Source organism: Sciurus carolinensis, chromosome 2, assembly GCF_902686445.1.
Source record: "Sciurus carolinensis chromosome 2, mSciCar1.2, whole genome shotgun sequence".
NCBI lineage: Eukaryota > Metazoa > Chordata > Mammalia > Rodentia > Sciuridae > Sciurus > Sciurus carolinensis.
Window position 1 is genome coordinate 4598431 of NC_062214.1, and position 19845 is coordinate 4618275.

Consider the following 19845-nt stretch of genomic DNA (forward strand, 5'->3'; position numbering starts at 1 on the left):
AGAATCTTTGACCTCCAACATAAATAATTCCTTAACTTTTCATCAAGATCTTTTAAAAAAAATTTTAACTTATATTTCATTTCTTCCTTTTTCTTTTCTCTGTTTAATTATGACCTGAATGGTTCATGGACACATACATATTCACAGTTGTTTTTTTCTCATTTCTAGCATTTTTAAAGCCAGCTATTTTTAATGGATCAGTATTATGAGGAATATGATTTTTGATTAGTATATTTTGGTTTTGTTTTTATATCTTTTATTTTTATTTTTTTAAATTTATACTTCATATTTTTTCTCTCACTTATCTGTTTTTCTTGATTCTCTTTCTCTCCTTGCTATGTACAGTCAAACTCTACTGTTCTCTCTCTCACTCTTCTTTTAAATTTTTACTATTTTCTCTCCTCCTCCCTCATAATCATCACATCCTGTATCACTTCTGTTCTCTTCCAGTCCACCATTCAAAATTGTAAACCCTTTGAAAACTTACTGGTATTACTGTGGGTAATAACCCACATTACTGTGGGCATTTCTGCTTATTGTGACAATTAACATTTTAGATGTCACAACAGGAAGTATTTGGTTTAATGCTGTATACTGTTTGCATTGGTTGTTGTTGTTATTTGTCTTCCCTTAAACTGTGATGTACTGGAAACCTTCAGTGACACTCTGACTACACAGGGTAGAAACTCTAATGCCTCAGACCCTCACTGCTAGATGGATAGACACACAAACAACATGAAAAAGCAAAGGAACAAATCACTTCAAACAAACCATAATACTTCAGTAACAGAACTGACTGATACCACAGTAGAAGAAATGACAAGAGGAGGAGTTTAGAATGTTCAAAGTTAACTAATCTGTGAGGTAAGGATGATGTAAGGAATGAAAACAGAAAATGCAGGAAATGAAGGATCATGTCAATAAAGGGATAGAGATTCTGAAAAGAAATCAAGCGCAAATCCTTAAAATGAAGGAAGCAATAAACCTAATTAAAAATTCAATGGAAAGCATCACCAAAAGATTAGACCAGTTAGAAGACAGAACCTCAGGCAAGGAAGACAAAATACATAATCTTGAGAAGAGAACTGACCACACAGAGGGCATGTTAAAAAAACATGAACAGAATTTCCAAGAATTACGGGATAACATGAAAAGACCAAATTTAAGATTCATCAGGATAGAATGAAGGCTCAGAGATTCAAACCAAAGGAATGCATGACCTTTTCAATGAAATAATATCAGAAAATTTCCCAAACCTAAAGAATGAAATGGAAAATTAAATACAAGAGGTTTACAGGACAACAAATGTACAAAATTACAACAGACCCTCACCACGGTACATTATTATGAAAATTCCTAACATACAGAATAAGGCTAGAATTTAAAGGCTGTCAGAGAAAAATGACAGGTTGTATTTAGAGGGAAACCAATCCAGATCTCAGCTGATTTCTCAAAACAGACCCTCAAAAGCTAAAAGGTCTTGGAATAATACATACATACCGAACTCTGAAAGAAAATGTATGCCAGTCAAGAATACTGTCCCCAACAAAATTAAGCATCAGAATTGATGATGAAATAAAAAACTTCTGTGCTAAACATGTTAAAAGAATTCATAACTAGAAAGCCTACACTAGGGAACACACTCGATAAAATATTTCATGAGGAAGAAATGAAAAATATAAAACTGAAAACCAGCAAAGGAGGCACTACACTAGAAGAATAGTCAATAAAATTGGAGAAAATAATTAAAATTAAAAAACAGAAATAAATCAAAATGACAGGGAATGAAAAACTCTCTGGATAATAATACTGAATGTAAATGGCTTAAACTCATCAATCAAAAGACACAGACTGGCAGACTGGACTAAAAAACAAGACCCAACAATAAACTTTCTCCAACAGACTTGCCTCAGAGGCAACGATATCCACAGACTGAAGGTAAAAGGATGGGAAAAAAAACATATCATTCACATGGATAAACAAGCAGGGGATTCTATCCTCACATCAGATAAAGTGGACCTAGTTAAAGTTAATCAGAAGGGACCAAGAAGGACAGTTCAGTAGAGTGCTTGCTTTGTAGGCACAAGGCCCTGGGTTCGATCCCCAGCACCCAAAAAAAAAAAAAAAAAAAAAAGGACAGTTCACACTGCTTAAGGGAACCGTACACCAACAGGACGTAACAATCGTAAATATTTATGCCCCATGTGGAGCGTCTATGTACATCAAACCGACCCTTCTCAATTTCAAGAATCATATAGACCACAACACAGTGATTCGGGTGACTTTAACACACCTCTCTCACCAGTGGATAGATTCTCCAAACAAAAACTATACAAAGAAACTTACAGGACTGAATAGTACAATCAAAAATTTAGACTTAGCAGTACTATATAGACTATTTCATCCATCAATGAGTGAATACACTTTCTTTTCAGCAGCACACAGATCCTTCTCTAAAATAGACCATATCCTAGGCCACAAAGCAAGTCTTAGCAAATACAAAAGACAGAGATAATACCTTGCATTCCATCAGATCATAAGGGATTGAAATTAGAAATCAACAATAAAATAAAAAATAAAAGCTACTCTAACTCCTGCAGACTAAATAACATGCTATCAAATTACCAATGGATAGAAGAAGAAATCAGGGATGAAATAAAAAAATACTTAGAGGTAAATGAGAATAGCAAGAAAATCTCTGGGACACTATGAAGGTGTTTCTAAGAGGTAATTCATTGCATTGAGCTTATTCATTAAAAGAATTGAAAGTCAACAAATAAATAACATTACATCTCAAAATCCTAGAAAAAGAAAAATAGATCAATAACAAAAGTATTAGAAGACATTTTAATTTGGAAATAATTAAAATCAGAGCTGAAATCAACAAAAATGAAACAACAAAAATTTTAAAAAATCAATCAATGAAACAAAAAGTTGGTTTTTGAAAAAGAAAATAAAACTGACAAACCCTTAGCAAAGCTAACAAAGACAAAGAGAACACAAATTACTAAAATTTAAGATGAAAAAGAATATATCACAATGGACACCACTGAAATAGATGATAATTAGAAACCAGTTTGAAAATTTATACTCCAATAAAATAAAATGTTGAAGACATGGATGAATTTCTAGAGACATATGACATACACAAATTGAATCAGGAGGTCATACACAGTTTAAACAGATCTATTTCAAGCAATGAAATTGGACACAATATCAAAAGCCTACCAACCAAGAAAAGCCCAGGACCAGATGGATTCTCAGCCAAGTTCTACTAGACCTTCAAAGATTAATGAACACCAATCAAATTATTCTATGAAATAGAAAAGGAGGGAACCCTTCCAAACTCGTTCTATGAAGCTAGTATCACCCTGATACCCAGACCAGACAAAGACACATCAAGGAAAGAAAAGTTCAGACCAACTTCCCTGATAAACATAGATGCAAAAATTCTCAATAAAATACTGGCAAAGCACATACAAAACCATATTAAAAAGATGGTGCACCACAATCAAGTGGGGTTCATCCCAGGGATGCAAGGTTGGTCGAACATATGGAAATCAATAAATGTAATTCATCACACCAACAGACTTAATGACAAGAATTACACAATTATCTTAATAGATGCATGAAAAGCATTTACAAAATACAGCACCCCTTCAGATACAAAACAGTAAAAAACTAGGGATAGTAGTAACACACCTTAACATTGTAAAAGTTATATATGTTAAACCCAAAGTCAGCATCATTCTAAATGGAGAAAAATTGAAAGCATTCCCTCTAAAAACTGGAACAAGAGAGATTCACCACTTCTATTCAACATAGTCCTTGAAATTCTAGCCTAATTACACAAAGAAATTAAATGGATACAAATAGAAGAGTTCAAACTATCCCTATTTGCCAATGACCAGAAAATTTCTATAACACATAAATAAAGTCAACAAAGTACCAGGTTACAAAATTAGTGCCCATAAATCAATTGCATTACTATACACCAATGATGAATCAATTGAAAGAGAAATTAGGAAAACTATCCCATTCACAACAGCCTCAAAAAAAACACAAAAAAACAAACAAAAAAAAACAACAACAAAAAACAGGGGCTGGGGTTGTAGCTCAGTGATAGAGTGCTCGCTTGCCTAGTACATAGAGGCACGGGGTTCAATCCTCAGTACCACATAAAAATAAATAAAGGTATACATCTAAAACTAAAAAAAAAAAAACTTGAGAATCAATTTAACAAAAAAGGTGAAAGACCACTACAATGAGAACTGCAGAACACTTAAGAAAGAAATTGAAGACCTGAGAAGATGGAAAGATCTCCCTTGTTCTAGGATAGTCAGAATTGATATTGTCAAAATGGTCATACTACCAAAAGCGCTAAACAGATTTAATGTAATCTCTATTAAGGTTCCGATGATGATCTTAATAGAAATAGAAAAAGCAGTCATGAAATTCACTTGGAAAAATAAGAAGCCCAGAATAGTCAAAGCAATCCTTAGTGAGAAAAGTGAAGCAGGAGGCATCACAATATCAGACATTAAATTATACTACAAAGATACAGCAACAAAAACAGCATGGGACTGGCACCAAAACAGACATGAAGACCAATGATACAGAAGACAGAGACAAACCCACATAAATACAGTTACCTCATACTAGCAAAGGCACCATAAACATACACTGGAGAAAAGAGCCTCTTCAACAAATGGTGCCAGGAAAACTGGAAATCCATATGTAGCAGAATGAAATTGAACTGCTATCTCTCACCCTGCACAAAACTCAACTCTAAGTGGATCAAAGACTTAGGCACTAGAACAGAGACCCTGTGCCTACTAGAAAATGTAGGTCCAAATCTCCACCATGTTGGCTTAGGAACTGAATCCTAAAGTGCAAGAAGTAAGCAAGACTTAACAAAAGTGCAAGAAGTAAAATGAAGAATCAATAAATGGAATGGAATCAAACTAAAAAGCTTCACAGTAAAGGAAATAATCAAGAACATGATGAGAGATCCTACAAAATGGGAGAAAATCTTTGCCACCTACATCTCAGATAGAGCATTAATTTCCAGGATATATAAGTAACTCAAAAACTTAACATCTTAAAAAAAAAAAAACAAAAACAAAAACAAAACCCAAAACCAAAAATGAATAACCCAATCAATAAATGGGCAATGGAACTGAACAGGCCCTTTGCAGAAGAAATACGAATGGTCAACAAACACATAAAAAAATGTTCAACATCTCTAGTAATTACAGAAGTGCAAATTAAAACCATGCTGAGATTCCATCTTCTTTAGTCAGGATGGTAATTATCAAGAATACAAGTAGCTGTGGCGCACTCCTGTGATCCCAGTGGCTCGGCAGGTTGAGGCAGGAGGATCGAGAGCTCAAAGCCAGCCTCAGCAAAAGGGAGGCACTAAGCAACTCAGTGAGACCCTGTCTCTAAATAAAATACAAAATAGGGCTGGGGGTGTGGCTCAGTGGCCAAGTGACCCTAAGTTCAATCCCCTGTAACCACTGTTGCCTCCACCCTCCTGCCCCCACCCCCCAAAAATACAAGTGACAATAAATGTTGGCAAGGGTGTGGAGGAAACAGTACACTCATACACTGCTGGTGTTGCTGAAAACTGGTGCAAACCACTCTGGAAAGCAGTATGGAGATTCCTCAGAAAACTTGGAATGGAACCACCATTCGACCCAGCTATCCCACTCATTGTTTTATACTCAAAAGACTTAAAATCATACTACAGAGACACAGCTACATCAATGTTTATAGCAGCTCAATTCACAAGAGATAAACTATGGAACTGACCTAGGTGCTGTTCAACAGATGAATGGATAAAGAAAATGTGGTCAATATACACCATGGAATATTACTCAACCATAAAGAATAAAATTATGGCATTTGCTGGTAAATGGATGGAATTGGAGGCTATCATGCTAAGTGAAATAAGCCAATCTCTAAGAATCAAAGGCCCAATGTTCTCTCTGATATGCAGATGCTAACACATAATAAGGGTAGGGAGGGAAGAACAGATGTTCACTAGCTTAGACAAAGGAGAAGAGAAAGGAAGGGAGGGGGGATGGAAATTGGAAAGACAGTAGAATAATTAGGACATAACTTTACTATTATTACATATGAATACAGGACCAGTGTAATTCCACATCATGTTCAACCACAAGAATGGGATCCTAATTAGAGTAAGTTATACTCCATGTATAAGATGTCAAAATATGTTCTACTGTCATGTATATTTAAAAAGAAAAACAACAACAACAAACTGGAAAAAGACCAAATTAAGTCAAAATAAACAAAAGGGGAAAAAAAGAAGGTAAAAGGAAAAATCAATGAAGTAGAAAAACAGAAATAATAATGTAGCCAAAAACTGGTTCTTTGAAATGACCAATAAAATTAATAAACTTATACTAGACAGATTGGGAAAATGGGAGCAAACTCAAAAAAAAATTTTTTATCCCTTTATTTTATTTATTTTTGTGTGGTGCTGAAGATCGATCCCAGTCCCTCACATGTGCTAGGCAAGTGCTTTTACCCCTGAACTACAAATTTTTAACATGAAGAACAGAAGAAGGGCAGTGCACACACTTGGAATCCCAGCTCAGGCAGGAGAATGCTGGATGGAGGCCAGTCTGGGCAACTCAGCAATGCCCTGTGTCCAGATGGAAAACGAGTAAGGCTGGGGTAAATTGCCCCACAGGGAAAGGATGGAAGGGGGCTATTGCTATAGACCTTAAAAGACATCAGAAGGACATCAGGGGGATGTGAGGAAGAGTTTTAATGCCAACTAATTAATTCCTTGACAGACAAACAAGCCAAGCTTACTGAAGAGGAAACAGATCCCAGAACAGGTCTATGTTTCATAACAGAACTGAATCCCAAAGTTAAAGACTTTCTGCTCAGATGGCTTTTTGAATTCTATCAAGTCTTCCAGGAAGAAATAACACCAATTCTACACAAAAAAGCAGAAGAGCAGAGAACACTTCCCAACTCATTTTATGAGACCTTTGTACCAAAATTAGAGAAAGACGTCAGAGGAAATTAGAGACCAATATTCCTCATAAACATGGAGGCAAAGATCCTTAACAAAATTTTAGTAAATTAAATCCAACAATGTATGAAGAAGATAATGCATAATGACCAAGAGAAATTTTATCCTAGGAGTGCAATACTGATTTATGATTTTAGTATCAATTTTTGTAAAGTCACTATATTAACAGCTTAAAAAACAAGCTCAAAAATATATTTAAAAAACTACCCAATAAAGTTTAAAACAAATTTTTTTTTTTTTTTTTTTTTGGTGCCAGGGATTGAACTCAGGGGCACTTGACCACTGGGCCATACTCCCCACCCTATTTTGTAATTTTTTTTTTTTTTTAAAGAGACAGGGTGTCATTGAGTTGCTTGGTGCCTTGCTGTTGCTAAGGCTGCCTTTGAATCTGTGATCTTCCTGTGTCCGTCTCCTGAGTTGCTTGGATTACAGGCATGTGCCACTGCACACAGCCCAGCCCTTTATTGTATTTTATTTAGAGAGGATCTCTTCGAGTTGCTTAAAGCCTCACTAATTTGCTGAGGGGGGTTTTGAACTCTCAATCCTCCTACCTCAGCCTCCTGAATTGATAGGATTATAGGTATGGGCTTCTGTAACCGGCTAAATATAATTTTTGATTAAGAAAAAATCAAGGGGCTGGGGTTGTGGCTCAGTGGTAGTGCTTGCCTAGTATGTGTGAGGCACTGGGTTTGATTCTCAGCACTACATATAAATAAATGAATGAAATAAAGGACTATCGACATCTAAAAAAATTTTTTTAAATCCCATTAATTCAGGGATGGAAAGGAACCTGATAGTAGGCATCTATAAAACACCTAGAACCAGTCATCAAATTTAATGGTAAAAGATGGAATGATTTTCTCTTAAAATTAGAACTAAGAAGAATGTGGGCTCAGCTACTTCTCAACACAGTATTGGAGGTCTACTTGTTAATGAGGCAGTAGAAGAAATAAAAGGCATACGAAAGAAGTAAAAATGCCTTATTATAGGTGACAGGATTGTGCGCATGAGAAAATCCTAAAGAATCTACCAAAAAAAAAAAAAAAAAAAAAAAGCTCCCCGAGTTAACTGAATTTAACAAAGTTATAGGATACAAGGTTGTTATGTGAAAACCAATTTTATGTCTATGTATTATGAGCAAACAAAAATAGAAACAAAAAAAAACCCCATTTGTGGTAACATCAAAAGCTCTGAAACGCTTTAGGATAAATTTAACAATATATACACAAGACCTGTGTAGTGACAACTAAAAAACTTTGATAAAAAGCAAAGACCTAAAAGAACAGAGAAATATATATCATGTTCATGGATCAAAAAATGCAATACTGTTAACATGTCAATTCTCCCCAAATGAGTCAACAGAGTCATTGTGTTTCCAATCAAAATCAGGAGGCTCTTTTGAGGAAGTAGGAATCATGAGTCTAAAATTTATACAAAAATGCAAGGGACCTACAGGAACCAAACAAATTTGAAAAATAAGAATATAAGTTCAATAACTACCCCCTATGTTAAAAAAACAAAACAAAACACCACAGCAATGAACACAGCATTGCACTGGCATATACTAGATAAATGGAATGAAACTGAAAATCCAGAAATAAGCCCACACATATGTATCAATTTATTTTTGAGAAAGGTGTATCATGGTAATTGAATTCAATAAATACAGAATTCAAAATTAACAAATGTTGCTAGAATTAAGTAGACTGACATATGGGAAATAATAAAAAGGAACCTTGGCAATTATCTCACTTAGTAAACGAAAACTAGTAGAAATAGATCACTGACCAAATTTAAAAAGCACAAAGATATAGAACATTGGAGAAAATCTTTGTGATCTTGGATGTATATGACATATAGTACATGAGGCATAAAAAGAACTGATAAACTGATCAAACTCAAAACACCGGGGTTGGGGTTATAGCTCAGTGGTAGAGAGCCTGCCTAGCATGCGTGAGACACTAGGTTTGATCCTCAGCAGCACAAGAAAATAAATAAATTAATTAAATAAAGGTACTGTGTCCATCTACAACTAAAAAAAAATTTAAAAAATTGAAACACCTGTATTCTTCAAAAGATATTGTTAAGAAAAGAAAAAGCTACTATAGATTGGGAGGAATAAAACAATCTGATTAGAACGAGACAAAGGTTTGAACAGATATAAGCAGATGAAAGATATAAGCAGATGCAATATCATCTGCCATGGGAAAATACAAATTAAAGCTAGTGAGATATCAGTATATGCCCAACAGAATCATTAAAATTAAAAAGACTGACAATAAAGAGTTGGAAAGAATGGGGAACAATTACTTTCACATATTGTTCAACAGAACATAAAACTGTACCATTAATTCTGGAAAATAGCTTGACAGTTTCTTAGAAAACGAAAACATATTTAGCATATGACCCAGAAATTGCATTCCTAGATATATAAACAAAAATATATGTCCGTACAAAGACATGCTCATAAATATTCAGAGCAGCTTTATTTGTAATAGCAAACAATGGAATGTTACTCAGTAATAAAAAGGAATGAACCACTGATACATGCAATAATACAGGTAAATCATACATCATTCAAAGAACAACAATGGTAGCTCCATTAATATAAAAATCTAGAACAAATACAACCTCAAGCAACAAAGCGTCTCAGTGGTTGCCTGGAGTTGGGTGGGGGGTAGGGGGTGGAACTGAATAGGAGGAAGCAAGAAGGAATCTACTGGAATTAAATGTTCTAGATCCTGACTGTGGTGGTCATCTCATACATGTAAGAACATGTAAAATTCAGTGTTCACTTAAAATGGGTTCATTTTTAATGCATGTAAACTATACTTCAGTAAAGTCAATTAAAAACATAGGCCAAAGGAATATAATAAAAGATCCATAAACAGAGACTTATAAATATGTGTACTCAATTCAGGACAATAGTGGTTCAGTAAACAGCAGCAGGTTGTGCTGCATGATGTTAAAAAAAAAAAAAAAGAAATGGGAGTAGGACTACTAGATCTATATCTTAAAAGTGAAACAAAGTTCCTACAATAGGAAACATTTTCATCATCTCCATAAAACAGTTTCTTAAACACAACCTAAAAAGCACTAATCAAAAGCAGAAAGACTGATTAAATGGGCTTTAAAAATAAGAACATCTGTTTATTCAAAGACCCTTTCAAAGAGTGAAATGTGAGAAATACTTATGGCACACAGAACTAATGAATGACTAGTATACAGAAGACATACATCATGACTGCAAACCACTGAGAAAACAACTGACAACCCAAGAGAAAAATGGACACGATTTGTAAACAAGCACTTCAAAAAGGTTAATATCCAAATGTCTGATAAACAGTAAGAAGTATTCAAGAGCCTTAGTCATTAGAGAAACAGAAACTAAACCCAAAATGAGATACTATCACACACCTCCAAAAGAGCTAAAAGGAAAGATAGCAAATGCTGCAGAGGGTACGAAGCACCGGGAACTCCTGCTCACTGTTGGTGAGATGTGTAAACTGGTTAATCCTTTGAAGACAGATTTTCCCTGTGATCCAACAATTTTCACAATTTTCAGATGTATACATGTCCCCCAATGAAATTCATAAATACAGGCACAAAAGATATGTACCAAACTCCATACATATGAGGACATGTGTACATATAGCACAATTACATGTAATAACCCCAAATGAGATACAAACATCAAAATGAGGAACAAAATGTATAAGAATAGAATCAATAACAGTGGGATATTCATCCTGGGGATATTACAATATGGTGCTAAAAATGAATGAACTATTAGCACATGAAATAATGAATGAATCTCACAATGTTTCAAAGAACATATACTGTCTAATTCCATTTATACAATTCAAAGTAATAGTTTTAGCAATCCTTAGCAACAAAAATGAAACAGGAGGCATCACAATACCAGATCTTAAATTATACTACATAGCTATAGTAACAAAAATGGCATGGTATCAGCACCAAAATAGATATGCAGACCAATGGTACAGAAGACATAGAGACAAACCCACATAAATATAGTTACCTTATACTGGACAAAGGTGCCAAAAATATACATTATAGAAAAGACAGCCTCTTCAACAAATGGTGCTGGGAAAATTGGAAATTCATATATAGCACAATGAAATGAAACCCCTCTCCCTCACCCTGCATCAACTCAAAGTGGATTAAAGACTTAGGCAATAGAACAGAGACCCTACACCTAGTAGAAGAAAATGTAGGTCCAAATCTCCACCATGTTGACTTAGGAATGACTTCCTTAACAAGACTCCTCAAGTGCAAGAAGTAAAATCAAGAATCAATAAATGGGGACTGGGGTTGTAGCTCAGTGGTACAGCACTTGCCTAGCATGTGTGAAGTACTAAGTTAGATTCTCAGCAACGCATTTAAATAAATAAATAAAAATAAAGATCCATAGACAAGTAAAAAATATAAAAAAAAAAGAATCAATAAATGGGATGGAATCAAACTAAAAGGCTTCTTCACAGCAAAGGAAATAATAATGTGAAGAGAGAGCCTACAGAATGGGAAAAAATGTTTACCTCAGACAGAGCATTAATCTCCAGGGTATGTAAATAACTCCAAAAACTTAACACTAAAAAATCCAAATAACCCACAATCAATAAATGGGCTAAGGAACTGAACAGACACTTCACAAAGAAATATAACCAATCAACAAATATTTGAAAAAGTGTTCAACATCTCCGGCAATCAGAGAAATGCAAATCAAAACTATACTGAGATTTCATCTCACTTTAATCGGAATGGCAATTATCAAGAATACAGGGTGTGGGGGAAAAGGTACACTCATACATTGATGGTGGGACTGACTGCAAACTGGTGCAGCAATTCCGGAAAACAGTATAGATTCCTCAGAAAACTTGGAATGGAACCATCATTTGACCCAGTTATCCCACTCTTCAGTTTATACCCAAAGGACTTAAATAAGCATAGTATAGTGACACAACCACATCAATGTTTATAGCAGCTCAATTCACAAGAGAGAGACTATGGTACCAGCTGAGGTGACCTTCAACAGATGAATGGATAAAGAAACTGTGGTATATATACACAATGGAATATTACTCAGCCTTAATGAAATTATGGCATTTGCGGGTAAATGGATGGAGCTGGAGAATATTATACTAAGTGAAAAAAGCCAAACCTACAGAACCAAAGGCTGAATGTTTTCTCTGATATGAAGACACTAATTCATAATAGGGGAAGGGGAAGAATAGAGGTATTGTGGACTAGACAGGGGAAGGGGAGGGGACATGAGGGTAGGAAGGATAGAATGAATTGGACATTCTTACCCTATGTGCATATATGATTACATGATCTGTGTGACTCTACATGTACAACCAGACAAATAAGTTATACTCCATTAAAAAAAAAAAAAAAAAAGGATAAAATTTATAACTTTAGAAATGTATTTAAAAATATCAATCACTAGCCAGGCACAGTGGCATATGCCTATAATTCCAGCTATTCTAGAGGCTGAGGCAGAAAAATGGCAAGTTCAAGACTAGCCTCAACAACTTAAAGAGAATGGTTCAAAAATAACAAAGTAGGGCTGGGGTTGTGGCTCAGTGGTGGAATGCTTGCCTAGCATGTGTGAGGCACTGAGTTCAATCCTCAGCACCACATATAAATAAATAAAGGTCCACTGACAACTAAAAAAAAAAAATTAAAAATAAAAAAATAACAAAGAAAAAGAAAAGGACTAGGGTTGTAGCTTGGTTGTAGAGTGCTCCTGGGTTCAATTTTTAGTCCTGCAAAAACAAAAAACTGCTAAGAAGTAATGAATGTTGGTTCAGTAAACAACACACATGCCATGTATCATTCTAAAAACTTGTTTTAACTCAATTTTCACCAAAACTTTTAAAGTAAGACATCACAGAGTATTCCTAAATGAGCAAATTTAGTCACAAAGAGGTTAAATAACTTGCTGAAGTCCAGGGAGCAACCCAGTGCTGAAGCTGGGAGCTGAAGGCAGGCTGGCCTGAGGGCCTTGCTCTAACATTAACCCACGGTGTCACTAATGACAGGACTTCAATGTGGAGATGGAGGAAGGGCAAATGCTCAGGTGGTGGGAAGAGGAGAAAGGCCAAATTCCCACAGTCTAAAGAAAAGAATTAGTAGATAATGCCTAAAATTGGTGGGGGGAGGGAGGAGGAGACAAAGGATCAAGAACTACCAGTATGCATGATACAAAAAAAAAAAAAAAAAAAAAAAAAAAAGTGGAGGAAACACCAGAAAAAATAACTAGTTTTATGGCAAAAGTGGTTGTCTCTAAGAAATGGGTCGGAATGGAATGGGGACTGTCATATGCACCTTAAAAGTCCTGTAAAACCTTAAAACACCGTTTCATGTTTTAAAAACCACATACACATTGTTTTGACAAAAATAATATAAAAAGAATTAAATATTAAAACAAAACAAAACAAGCTACCACTTATTGCACCCCAATGTTGCTGGAACTTTGCAGGCACTTTTGGTGCCCTCTCTCAGGATATCTCCTAACAATACTGGGGTCCTAGCATTTCCCTTCTTCTGTTGATTAGGAGTCAACTCTGCAGGGCTCACTGGCTAGCAAGTGGCAAGGGCTACAGTCAGCAAGATGACAGGTATGAGTCCCACAATGATGAAAGATGAAGGCCTTTAATAATTAGGATATTTAGGGTGTGGCCTGGACAGGAGCTAGTGACAGTGAGTTAGGAGGGGTCATTGAGGACGTCCAGGTTGCTGGCTTGCGTAACTGAGGACACACCAGTCCTCTTCCCTTCCAAGGGTCTATGGAAAGGAAAGCAGACACCCAAGCTTCTCATGGATCATTCACAAGCTCAGTCACAAACATGAAGAGTCCCTGGGAATCTGCCAGTCACCTGTGGCACAGGCCCTATGAATAATCTACAGGCTGAACCTTAGAAAAGAATTTGGTGGTACTGGTAAGAGACTCATCCACATGCATAGCAGTGACTGTCAGTCATCTGTCTAGCTCACTTGGGGAACACATCAATGAGCTCTGCTGGTGACCACAGCTCATGATAGCGATGACTTTAATGGGGGCCTCATCTTCCTCCATGTATGTACGTACTGAGAGGGACAAAAGGGGTGGAGTCCCAGCATCAACCATCACTGACGTTTACTGCACACTTCCTGTGCAAGGGTACTGAACTCTCCAACCGCCCCATTGTGTAAGCAGGACTAAGACCTCCACAACCCCAACAGAGTAGATCAAGTGAAGGCTCTCATTCAAGTTGAGCACAGCACAGTTCTTTTGGGCCCAGACTCTTCCTACTATATGGAATACCTGGGTCATTAAGGAAGAACACAATTTTAGGAGGAGTGAGGGATTTAGGAGCAGAAGTGGGACAGATACTGTTTTGCATGGGACTAGGTCCAGATCATGGGTTGGATATATGGGCCAAGGAAAAGATTAGCGTAACTGACATTTGGGTCATATGATGAGTTGGGTAAAGATGAGCAGTGGGAGGGAGCCAGGACACAGCTCCTCATCAGCAGGAGAGGCCAGGAGACAACATTGAGAAGCATGTCCAACAGGCAGAAGGAGGGAACTAGGGAAGACAGAGGAGTATCACTCCAAGAAATTGGGGATGTGTCTGCCGTGTTGGATCTGCCCCATCTTGGGGCCTGGAGGATCCCTAGAGGACTAGTCCTTGCTCTTACCAGCATCTCTCGCCACCTTTCCAGTTTTTGCTTTGTCCTGTCATTCTATCCTTCCGACCCTTAACCCTCAACCTGCTGAGCCCTTCCACTGTGTGGCTCCTCTGTCCCCTAGGCCTGTTTCAGCTCTCTTCTACTTACTGTCCCTCCCCACCAAATGGTACACTTTTTTTCTTCAAATACTTGATTAAAAAAAAAAAAAATTTATTGGGGGTGAGGTAGGGGAAAACACCCACTGGTTTGGTAATTGATGGTGACCCGGTACCCAGCAAAAATTGTTTTAGTGGCATGGTGGATTAGAAATGAATAAAAGTGGGGTCTGGAGAGAACAGCAGCTGAGGAGGAGTTCTAAGTAACTTCTCTTCTTGGGGTTACATGCTTTGAGCAGCAGGGCTGGGGAACTGTGTCCTTGTCGTGGACTGGGGTGGATGGGGAGCTTGATTGTAGGCCGGGACAAGAAGGTAGGGCAGAGGAAGAAAGTGATGAAGAGGTGGGCTACAGAGCTCAGTGTATTTGTGGGGTTGATCATGAGGGAAGAAGCTATCTTTTGAGGCTGAGAAAAAAGAAACAAGGAAAGGCAGCAGGAAGGAAATGTGAATTTCCTGTGAAATGTGAATCAAGACATCGTCGTAGAGATGGGGTGGCTCAGGACCACAAGTATGTGGCATACAAGGAGCCACTGGCAAGACGGGGGGGTAGGGAAAGCCAGCACTGGCCACACTGAAGTCCATGAAGCTGCACCTTTATTTCCTCTCTTCTCATTCAAGACTAACCAAGATGGTGCCTGAGTATTTTGTGGGTTCTGGGTTTTCAGCTCTGACTCAGTGTGAAGTGTGTCACTCTCTGAATCACCAGCACTACTTGCTGTCACTTCCCATGGCTTCACTTTCCCATGCAGGTAGCGACAGGCAGGCCCTGAGGAGGGTGAGGTCATGCTTTAAACATGTGCACATACCCAGTTCTTGCTTGAAGGAGACCCAAAGGCATTTTAACTGCAGTGGTGCATTTCATCCCCATGACCTCAAACGTTTAATGAAGTTTAACAAAGCAGACAAAAAAATGGAGCACAAGAACTGACAACAGGGGCTTATAGTTTTTCAGGGGACAATCTTATGGCAGTTTCCCCTCATGGGCTGGTAACATATTTTTCTTTGAGGTAGAAAATCATGTGTATAGAGCACAAAACCGTATTTTATCTTAATGATGAGCACCACAGAACTTTTCTTTAAATGGAGGAAACCATTTGATTGGTGGGCGTTTGACAATAAAAATAGAGCATAGCAGCTGTTTAGTTTTACAAGCCTAACATAGTATTAAACCTATAAAACAGCCAGTCCCAGTGGCACATGCCTGTAACCCCAGCTATCAGGGAAGCTGAAGCAGGAGGATGGCAGGTTCGATGCCAGTTGGGGCAATTTAGTAAGACCCTATCTCAAAATAAAAAGTAAAAAGGACTGGGGGGTACAGTCCAGTGGTAGAGCACCCCTGGCTTGAAGCCCTAGTAACAAAAAGACAAAAACAAAACCACTATAAAACACTTCTCACATTAAGTATTAGTACTGTGACACTTACACCCTCTGAAAATTTTCTAATAGAGTAGAACACCTATAGTCAACTCCTATATCCAGAGCATCAGAGACCTCACATCTCAACATTAATTTATTAATTCATCATTACTTCCAGCACAGGAATACATGAGAAGGGTTTGGACCCCATCCTACTGCTGTTCAAGGACTAAACCATCTGAGTTGACAGGACTAATTATGGTACCAGAACCTGTTTTCACTTGCCTTCCTTCAGGATGCAATTCTTGGTATTCATAGACTAAAGCTTCTATGTTCATCCTAATAAGTAAGATTCAAATCCCTATTTTTTTATTTTGAAGTTTTCACTCCCAAGTCTGAAGACTATCTTCCTAAAATACACCAAATCTCACTGAAGATGCTGAGAACCAGCAACTAACAATTCCCTGAATGTGAGGCAGCAGCAGTTACACCTGTAGCACACTATTTGTTTGAAAGCAACTTCTAAGTGCCTTTAAATGTTTATTAATTAAGCTTAATCTCTTACCCTATTGTTGGGTTGATGTTCGGGTCAAAACTGTCTTCCACAAACCGCCACACGATACTCGATTTGCCTACACCTGTGTCCTGAAAGAGAATGAGACGCGCAACTGAGAAAAAGTGAACCTGCTTGCAGACCCAAAAATCGACTTTGTGGCCTAAGTTCAGGATTTTAGAAAATTCATCCAATATATGTGTATAGATTTTGTAAGTTGAGGGGCACAAACGAGGTTCTCATAAAGAATCAGGCGAGTTCAAATGCACCACGGGGGAAGAGTTCTGCAGTTTTGAAGGGACACGCGGAACTTTGAACCACTTGAAGTTCTGCTTGGGGTGAAAAGTGACACACTTGCTTTTTTCAACGTAAACTCGTGAACTCTAAGCTCCTGAGTGACCCCTGTCCCCACCCTATTTGGGGGGCAAAACAGCCTACTTAAGGGAGCCCTTTTTCATCTTTAAAGCAGAAACTCGGGGAGGAGAGCACCGGCCTCAGAGCCGGGCGGGCCGAACCGCCCGAGAGCAGGAAGCCGCAGCTCGCGCCGGCCTTCGGGGCTTCCTGCTGCCCACAGCCCCTCTCCGCGGGAAGTCGCTCGGCCAAGTAACTGCGAGAAGTGCCGGGGCGCCCACAAGTTCCACGCGCCCAGGGGAGGCCGCGGGCGGGCGAAGCCTCAGGACCCGCGGCCGTCCCCAGGGGGCCGGCCGCCCGCACCCTGCGCCGCCGCCCGGCGGGCTGCCTGAGCCCCCGGAGGGGTCCCCGCGGTCCCCGCGCCCGGGCCTCGGGAGGGCGCGGCCAGGTGGCGAGTGGCCCGGGGCGGGGCGGAGGGGCCGCGGGCGCCAGGGACCCGCCCGCCCGGCCTCCCGCGGCCTCCCGGCCGGGCCCGCCGCCACTCACCCCCAAGAGGCACACTTTGAGCTCCCTCAGCGCCATGGCCCGGGAGCCGGGGGCGCGGGCCCGCCGCCGCCCTAAGTTGAGGAGGGAGAGGCCCGGCCCAGCACGAGCATCCCCCAGCGCCGCCGCCGCACGGCCCGGCCCCGGCCGCGGGGCACGCAGAGGCGGCGGCCGCCCGTCCGCCGGCCCTCGGCCCGGCGCGCCCGCCGCCAGCCGCGCGGAGCCGCCTCAGCAGCCGGGACGCCGCCGCGGCCTCCGGGACGCCGCCGCCGCCGCCATCTTGGGACGCCGGCCGGGTCACCTGACCTCCCCGCCCACCTCGGCAGCCACCTTCGCCGCGAGGGCGGGGCGGCAGGGGCGGGGCCTGGACCGTGGCCCCGCCCCGGCCCCGCCCCGGCCCCGCCCCCGGCCGGCCCAAGATGGCGAGGGAGCGGGACGACTGCGGGGTGCCGGCGGCCCGCGCCCCGCCTCCTGTCCAGTCCGGGGCGGGTGTCTCCGCGGTCGCTGGGCCCCGCGCTCCGTGGCCTTGCTGGACAACTTGCTGCCTGTGAGTAAGCCGGCGCCCCGCCCTCCGCGGGCCCTCAGCGCCGGCCACCTGTGGCGCCCGCCCGGCCGCTCTGGGGCGCGCGGGCACCGGTCCCGCTCCCGCCCGCCCCCGTCCCGGGCGGGACCCTTCCACTTGTCCCTTGCTGCCGAGAACGCTCCTTTTCTTTGGACTACTTTTAAGGGCCGCGGGGGGAGGTGTCCTCCTGGGCTGGCAGGTTCCTGTTCTGTGGTGTGAGAAGCATTAACTTTCCATTCAGCAAACATTTCTTGTGCGCCTCCTTGTTCGGCTTCTGCACTGGCAAAGATGGACTAGCAACAGCTGCCACTCTGCAGCTCTCAGGCCAGAGCAGATGTGCATGTCACAGGACGTTGCCAAGCCCAGGGGAGCTTGTTGGTGAAGAAGCCCTGTACCGATCACCAGAATAGCGAGCTGTTGTCTGGGGCGGCCAGTGTCCCAGTCAGGTAGGGCCCCGCCCCTCTCCCTTCCCCATCTGCAAGTTTCCTTCCAGGAGTTGGTGTCTGCTGAAGAGCGCTCACAAACCGGGCGGTGTTAAGTCTCTTACATGCTTTCCTTCTTGAGAGAGGGCAACTTTACTGAAGTAGCAGGACACTTGAAGGAGCAACAGTAGTAAGTGAAGAGCTAAGGCTCTGGGGTCAGGTGGACCGGGGATGACATCCTTCATCGATATTTCCTAGCAGTGTGATCCTGGGCTGGCCCATGTACCACTGTCGGTGCTAGTGACCACATTTGTATATTGGGCATGATAGCAGAGTACCTCAGAAGACTTTTGTGAGAATGGAATGAATGAAGGGTTCAATGTGAAGCTTGTTTGTATTAAACACTCAGTAAACATTGGCTGCCACTGTGATTATTAATATCGTTATTAATATTTGACATTCTTGAGCCACATACAGTTTAGACCTGGGTTGGCTGAGCTGAATGTTTTTGCCCGTGGGCATCCTCAAATCAAAGGAACGTACTGTTACTCTGATGATGATGTCAAGCTGCCATGGAGGTGCCTTTCATTCACAGATTCCATGTTTGGCATAGCAGGAAAAACTTTCCTGCCAGTTTCGGTTGTCTAGCCAACCCAAGCTCAGCAGCTTAACCCAACAGCATTTTATTGTTCCTTACATTCTGTGTTTTGACTGGGCTGATGGCCCTGCTTCAGTTCTCCAGGTGATGTTTCTACTTGGCTAGGTTGCCCTTCTCTTGGTGTGGTGGCCACAGGGGAGTTGAACCTCTTTGCTGGTGGCTGGCTTCCTTCAGTCTTTTTTATGTATTTATATGTGAAAAAGAGAAGTAAAAGAGTACATAGGAAAAAAATCATGATTTTTCTTTGGCCTTATTTGAACATATGTATTGGGTGTTTGAGACTTACAGTAAAAAGGGCTTATATACTCTTCAGTAGATGGCTGAAGACTTGCCCCAGTAAGGAAGTAAACATCATTATACCTCTGAACATAATCATTCCTTAGGTAGCACAATTCCTTAGGTTAGCCTCCTCAGACTTCTTGTTTGGGTAGGGGTGGGAGCTGTCAGGTGCTGTATCTCATGATTTTATAGTATAGTT

At 40.4% G+C, this 19845-nt stretch overlaps 1 protein-coding gene and 1 long non-coding RNA gene across 8 annotated transcripts in view; one reads left to right on the plus strand and one right to left on the minus strand.

Moving 5' to 3' along the window:
* Window positions 1–17977, minus strand: part of Rab22a (RAB22A, member RAS oncogene family) — a 63332-nt gene extending 45355 nt beyond the window's left edge. The window contains exons 1-2 of the mRNA XM_047539136.1: window positions 17729–17977; window positions 16844–16923 (exon numbers count right to left, since the gene is read on the minus strand). Of these exons, the coding sequence (XP_047395092.1) occupies window positions 16844–16923; window positions 17729–17764 (116 nt within the window). The 5' untranslated portion in view covers window positions 17765–17977. The remainder of the gene's footprint in view (window positions 1–16843; window positions 16924–17728) is intronic.
* A 164-nt stretch (window positions 17978–18141) lies between these two features.
* Window positions 18142–19845, plus strand: part of LOC124976220 (uncharacterized) — a 79929-nt gene continuing 78225 nt past the window's right edge. For 6 of the 7 annotated variants that reach the window (XR_007107022.1, XR_007107026.1, XR_007107021.1 and 3 more), the window contains exon 1: window positions 18142–18272. This is a non-coding gene — a long non-coding RNA (uncharacterized LOC124976220). Of the gene's footprint in view, window positions 18734–19845 lie in introns of all 7 variants that reach the window. The other variant, XR_007107023.1, reaches the window with a different exon arrangement.